A 7,500-nucleotide genomic window follows, 5' to 3' on the forward strand; every position below is an offset into this window, starting at 1 on the left:
AGTGAATACCACGACCACAACAACAGAGGGAGCTCCACAAATCATGTTAAACGCAGATTCGGCTCAAACAAGGGACTAAACACGTTTTGCAATTATGCCACAACAGTGTGGAACGCCCTACCCAAAGCTGTAAAGGAATGTGAATCACTACCCACCTTCAAACCCACTCTCAAAGAGCACCTACGGGAGGCTGCAATTCTAAACTGTCCCCGGTAAATGTCCAAACCCCCCCACCCAACCCCCTCCAATACAGTACAGTTTCTTCCCCCTCAAATGTATATACTCTCTTTTAGAAACTCTGTCTATAAACAGTACTGTATATGTGTATGTCGTGTATAATACATTTTATTTGGAGGCGCCTTTCAAAACACCCAAGGTCAAATGTCATAAATGTTATGATGAATTGAAAATGGGGGACCCTGATGTAAACAAGACGAAAGTCTTTTCTCAGGTCTGCATCCCCTTAACAATTGTATGTATTGAGCCGTACTGTATTGTACCCATTCTGCAATCTGTTAATAAAGTTTTCAATCAATCAATCACCCCTAGTGGCGGCTCACAGGTACTGTTCTTTGCGTCAAGAGCAGTTGGCTTTGCATCTTTGACACCGTGTGTCCTTGTTTCATTTGCACATAATATGATATGATGACATATAGTCCAAAGATCAAACAAAGACCAGAAGTTAGAAAAATAAATATATATATTATTATGATGAAACCTCCCAGCGATACATATATTTTATTATTATGATGAAACCTGACAGATAAATATATATATATATATATATAAGTTCAGTTCATTGTAAGCCGAAATATACAACGTCCATCCAATGACTAGACACCTGGCTCGTCGGTTAAACGTAAACACGGCGGAGCGACAACGTTCAAGTCATGAAGCGGTTTATGAAACGCCTCTCGATAAATCGCAACGCGTGGTTTGGACGTGAATGTTGTACAATGATTGACAGAGGTAGAGGCTCGGAAGTCGGGAGTGGTGTTTGAAAAAAATAGAAAGTCAGCCAAACATATCGGCATGTAACTCGAGAACCGCCGAACGGATTCTGTCGCCTGAGAGAGCAATCGACAGGAAACAATTAGGGCTTTAATTCGATCCATATATTGTATTATACATTGTGCCTAAAATATGCACACCCGAGCCGCTAGAGGTCGCCAAAGTGGCGTGCCGCGCTGATGGGCAAATCGTCCTTAAAACGACCCGGGCCGGGTTGGTGCCAGTTAAGAGGTTAAACAATTGTTTGGCTCGTATGACCGATTGGTTGAGAACCGAGGCCCCTGACGGACCCCTGGGGGGGGGGGGGGGGGGGATCCCAACCTGAGAAGCACTGGACCAGAGGGGTCGGCACACAGCTGGACGTGCGACAGTTCTTACAGTGTCCGTAGTTCAGGCAGGTTCTGGAAGGCCGACCGTCCCACGGACTGGATGGGGTTGTCGTAGAAGAAACTAGACGCACACACACAGATACACAACGTCACGATAGAAAAACAACAACAATGAACACACAACCATATTCTTTTGTATGTGTTCTTCTTTTCTGTAGTTTTGCTCCTGTCGTTTTTAGCGTGGGGTGAGGTTTGTGTGTTCACCCCTCTCTCCGCGGAAACGTGGCAGACCATAATGTTCACATGTTAGAGGTTAAAGGTGCAACATCAGACTGGAACAGACTATACACCGTATTTAACCCAGATTCTAATGTTATTCTGGTGAGAGAACTTCCTATATTCTTTGTTTTATTATATTATTATTATTATTATTATTATTTTTGTTTTAATTTCATTTCAATTTTCTGGGAAAATATCACCACTCAATTATCAGAATTTTATCTCTGACCATACCGACACTGCCTTCTGTATTGTTGTTGAATGATGTTTCTCAGTTATCGACCTCTGTACATGTAAAGAGACTCATTTTGGCGGGTCTTACGGCTGCCAAAAAGTTGATAGCGTCACGCTGGATTCAACCGGATAAAATGTGCCGGAAGGTATGGATTCTCACCTATCTCGATGTGATTTATCTAGAGATATCTACGGCACAAATTTTAGGTGTTAATGAAGCCAGCATAGCAGTCTGGGTAGCTGTGGTGGATAAGATAAAGGAACGCATATAAATTTGGAGTTTTCTGGTGTTGAATGAAGTAGTGGATGTATAGCCCAAGTGGGGGTCCTGTGGGGGGGGGGGGGGGGGGGGGGGGGAAGAGCGAGCAAGAGCCCATGTATTGTATTTATTATTTTTATGTCTTTTAGTCTACTTTCATTCTGATTTAATTACTGGACTGTCATTATTGTTATTATTATTGTCCTGTGATTTATCGTTGATTATTACTGTTACTGTATTGTTTGTCTTGTTTCGTGTAAAAAAAAGGGAAAATAAAAGAAAATTGTTCAAAAAAAGAATTTCTTCAATTGTTTTTATTGATAATTGTAACGGTGTGAATGTACATCATGTGATGGTTATGTTATCTAAGCTTTTTTGTGGATCATATACATAAACATAAACATTAATGAAATATTACAAACAAACAATACAATAATAATATATTAACCTTCAAAAAAAGGTCTAAGGACATGTTGGGCAGAGGAACAGGACGAGGATGAAAGAGAGGAGGAGGAGAATGATGATGATGATGATGATGATGATGATGATGATGATGACGATGATGATGATGATGATGATGATGATGATGATGATGATGATGATGATGATGATGACGAAGAAGAGAAGCATGAGGAAGAGGAGGAGAAAGAAGTGGAACAGGAGCGGGAGGGGAAAAAAGGAGGAAGAGGAGGAGGACAATGAAAAGAGAGGAGGAGGAGCATGGATGAAGAGGAGGGGGAACATAAGGAAGAGAAGGAGAAGGAGGAGGAGGAGGTTAGAGGAGCAGGAGGAGCGGATGAAGAAGAAGGATGAAGAGGAGGAGATGAATGAAGTGGAGGAGGAGAAGAAGGAGAAGGACTAGGAGGATGAAGAGTAGAGGGAAGGTATTAGTCCAGCATCATGTCTCCGGGAGGCATCGTGTCATCGCCACGGAGACGCAACATTTACTTTTATCACACTAAACACGTCAGAGAAGAGAAGCCTGGTTGTGTTTTTCAAACCACACGTTATATCAGTTGTAAACCGTCAGGATTCTGTGAACATGTTCCCACGGACGGCAGCGGTGGGGGGGCGGGCTTATCTGATCACTTGTCGGATTCGATTGGTGGAACGTCGTCAAAAGTGAAATTGCCACATAATGTTGCGGCAGACGAATAAATAGTTTTCAAATAGCTGGTTAAACCTACTTTAATGCTTGGATATTGAAACCAGTCTCTTGATTTCATGATAGTGCGTGTGTGTGTGCGTGTGCGTGTGTGTGCGTGTGTGTTTAGGAGGTAATAACAGACCAATCTGATATGAGTTTATGACACAGAAAAAAGTACGAGTGAGTGAGTACAGATGAGTACAATGAAACAGCAAGGAGAACATGATACTCAGACACACACACACACACACACACACACACACACACACACACACACACACACACACACACACACACACACACACACACACAGTGGTACCTACATTGTGAGTAGGGAGGGGTTCCCAGTAAACGCATGCTCCGGAATGGACTGGATGCTGTTACTATGGAAACCACTAAACAAAAAAGAAATGTAATTAGCAATTTTGTAGCAAGTCTGTACTAAATACCAATACCAAGTAACAATACAACTTATTTTGTATTGATAGCAAGTAACAATAAAATGTTTGTGTCATTCTGACATTTCTGTGTGCACGTATTATGGAGTGTTCACGTTATGAGTGACAAAGCCACAACGCACTCAGTTGTTGCCAAGTGGCCGTTGGAAGTGTTGCTCAACGCTCATTGATGTGGTTATGTTGTCACGGGTGTCTGCAGTACCATTCATTTGCGATCATCTTTCATAGTTACTGCAGTAAACATGATTTTGTATTACACTACACTGTATTTGAAATAATTACAAAACATGTCATGGAAATGTAATTATAGCTACCATAACTAACGTTAAGTATGACTAATCTACTAGCGTGTTCCCATTCCCAAAATGCTGCTTATTTCTCCTATTTTGGGGGATGGTTGGTGACTGGATCAAGAACGTCTCCTCTAGTGCCACTTCAGGCTGACCCGTCAGACAGTCTGCCCTCCTGTCCTCCACGGTGGCGCCCTGCACTGCGATGGTCAATACCAGGCTGGTATTGGTGAGTATGTTCAACAGAGTTGTTTAGCAATAAATTGTTATAATTTAGCAACTGTCATTTCATGTGATATTGATATTGTAGATGTGATGTTTCACATCCTCTCAAGGTGTAACGTTACCTATCTAGCTAGTTTATTGTTAACAGCGGTTTTCAATTACGTGCTTTAAACTACTAGCTTGTTAGTTACTATGAACCTTCAAATTGGTCACAATCAATCAATCAATCAATAAATCAATTTATTACAGACTCAGTGTCCAGATAAAAGACAAAAAAAACACAGAATAAATTACATAAACACAATAAAGGATCATGGTAAAAAAAGATAAAAAAGAAATATGCATCAATGTCTTAAAGAGACAACTGTACCACCAATGTCTCCACAGCTGGGATCGGTAGCAGTATGTGTCGTACTAAACCTTATGTTTGTTAAATCCAAGATGACCTCATTTATATGGTCATTACGCCCAGCAGATAGATTCATCATACATACGATTTCTTAAAACAGCTTAAAAACATTTCAGCACTTTCCGCTTCAGAGTGGTCTTCTCTGGGACAGGTAGTGTCTTCAACACTGGCAGTGAGCTCTTCTCTGGGACATGTAGTGTCTTCAACACTGGCAGTGAGCTCTTCTCTGAGACAGGTAGTGTCTTCAACACTGGCAGTAAGCTCTTCTCTGAGACAGGTAGTGTCTTCAACACTGGCACTAAGCTCTTCTCTGAGACAGGTAGTGTCTTCAACACTGGCAGTAAGCTCTTCTCTGAGACAGGTAGTGTCTTCAACACTGGCAGTAAGCTCTTCTCTGAGACAGGTAGTGTCTTCAACACTGGCACTAAGCTCTTCTCTGAGACAGGTAGTGTCTTCAACACTGGCAGTAAGCTCTTCTCTGAGACAGGTAGTGTCTTCAACACTGGCAGTAAGCTCTTCTCTGAGACAGGTAGTGTCTTCAACACTGGCACTAAGCTCTTCTCTGAGACAGGTAGTGTCTTCAACACTGGCAGTAAGCTCTTCTCTGAGACAGGTAGTGTCTTCAACACTGGCAGTAAGCTCTTCTCTGAGACAGGTAGTGTCTTCAACACTGGCACTAAGCTCTTCTCTGAGACAGGTAGTGTCTTCAACACTGGCACTAAGCTCTTCTCTGGGACAGGTAGTGTCTTCAACACTGGCACTAAGCTCTTCTCTGAGACAGGTAGTGTCTTCAACACTGGCAGTAAGCTCTTCTCTGAGACAGGTAGTGTCTTCAACACTGGCACTAAGCTCTTCTCTGAGACAGGTAGTGTCTTCAACACTGGCAGTAAGCTCTTCTCTGAGACAGGTAGTGTCTTCAACACTGGCAGTAAGCTCTTCTCTGAGACAGGTAGTGTCTTCAACACTGGCAGTAAGCTCTTCTCTGAGACAGGTAGTGTCTTCAACACTGGCAGTAAGCTCTTCTCTGAGACAGGTAGTGTCTTCAACACTGGCAGTAAGCTCTTCTCTGAGACAGGTAGTGTCTTCAACACTGGCAGTGAGCTCTTCTCTGGGACATGTAGTGTCTTCAACACTGGCACTAAGCTCTTCTCTGAGACAGGTAGTGTCTTCAACACTGGCAGTAAGCTCTTCTCTGAGACAGGTAGTGCCTTCAACACTGGCAGTAAGCTCTTCTCTGAGACAGGTAGTGTCTTCAACACTGGCACTAAGCTCTTCTCTGAGACAGGTAGTGTCTTCAACACTGGCAGTAAGCTCTTCTCTGGGACAGGTAGTGTCTTCAACACTGGCAGTAAGCTCTTCTCTGAGACAGGTAGTGTCTTCAACACTGGCAGTAAGCTCTTCTCTGAGACAGGTAGTGTCTTCAACACTGGCAGTAAGCTCTTCTCTGGGACAGGTAGTGTCTTCAACACTGGCAGTAAGCTCTTCTCTGAGACAGGTAGTGTCTTCAACACTGGCAGTAAGCTCTTCTCTGAGACAGGTAGTGTCTTCAACACTGGCACTAAGCTCTTCTCTGAGACAGGTAGTGTCTTCAACACTGGCAGTAAGCTCTTCCCTGAGACAGGTAGTGTCTTCAACACTGGCAGTAAGCTCTTCTCTGAGACAGGTAGTGTCTTCAACACTGGCAGTAAGCTCTTCTCTGAGACAGGTAGTGTCTTCAACACTGGCAGTAAGCTCTTCTCTGAGACAGGTAGTGTCTTCAACACAGGCAGTAAGCTCTTCTCTGAGACAGGTAGTGTTTTCAACACTGGCACTAAGCTCTTCTCTGAGACAGGTAGTGTCTTCAACACTGGCAGTAAGCTCTTCTCTGGGACATGTAGTGTCTTCAACACTGGCACTAAGCTCTTCTCTGAGACATGTAGTGTCTTCAACACTGGCAGTAAGCTCTTCTCTGAGACAGGTAGTGTCTTCAACACTGGCACTAAGCTCTTCTCTGAGACATGTAGTGTCTTCAACACTGGCAGTAAGCTCTTCTCTGAGACAGGTAGTGTCTTCAACACTGGCAGTAAGCTCTTCTCTGAGACAGGTAGTGTCTTCAACACTGGCAGTAAGCTCTTCTCTGAGACAGGTAGTGTCTTCAACACAGGCAGTAAGCTCTTCTCTGAGACAGGTAGTGTCTTCAACACAGGTAGTAAGCTCTTCTCTGAGACAGGTAGTGTCTTCAACACTGGTAGTAAGCTCTTCTCTGAGACATGTAGTGTCTTCAACACTGGCAGTAAGCTCTTCTCTGAGACAGGTAGTGTCTTCAACACTGGCAGTAAGCTCTTCTCTGAGACAGGTAGTGTCTTCAACACTGGCAGTAAGCTCTTCTCTGAGACAGGTAGTGTCTTCAACACTGGTAGTAAGTCTTTGTGTGCAACGTTAAACTATGGAGCAACCTTATTTGGAACTTACCCTGTTTTTAAGTTGTAGGAAATTACAGCAAATGGCTTTCTTCATTGCAAATCTTTTTTTTACCTCACAGACGGACGGGGGGGGGGGGGGGTGCTGCCCCCTACGGACCGCCCCCTAGTTGCACCTCTGCCCCCTACGGACCACCCCCTAGTTGCACCTCTGCCCCCCTACGGACCACCCCCTAGCCCCCCTACGGACCGCCCCCTAGTCGCACCTCTGCACCATCTAAATCCTGGGGAAAGCCTCGCCTTGTATAACCTCAACCTCATCCCCTTGTGACTAAAATGCCACGCTAACACATCTGAGGTGCCTTCGTTTTCCTGAAAGTGTTTTTGTTTTCCCCCAGAAAGCTGCTTTACTCGACACATTCTCAAATATACTTGAAGCCAATGTCAGCGGAAAATCGGC

The 7,500-nt window shown here is 43.8% G+C and overlaps 1 protein-coding gene across 1 annotated transcript in view; it reads right to left on the reverse strand.

The window, feature by feature from the left end:
* Nucleotides 1–7,500, reverse strand: part of LOC311247751 (leucine-rich repeat-containing G-protein coupled receptor 5-like) — a gene marked incomplete at both ends in the record, with an annotated part of 59,754 nt that overhangs the window by 36,277 nt on the left and 15,977 nt on the right. Inside the window, 2 exon segments of the mRNA XM_084338754.1 lie at nucleotides 1,390–1,461; nucleotides 3,583–3,654. Coding sequence (XP_084194880.1) covers nucleotides 1,390–1,461; nucleotides 3,583–3,654 — 144 coding nt within the window.

Source organism: Notolepis coatsorum (assembly GCF_963971535.1).
Source record: "Notolepis coatsorum genome assembly, contig: SCAFFOLD_219, whole genome shotgun sequence".
Classification (NCBI taxonomy): Eukaryota; Metazoa; Chordata; class Actinopteri; order Aulopiformes; family Paralepididae; genus Notolepis; species Notolepis coatsorum.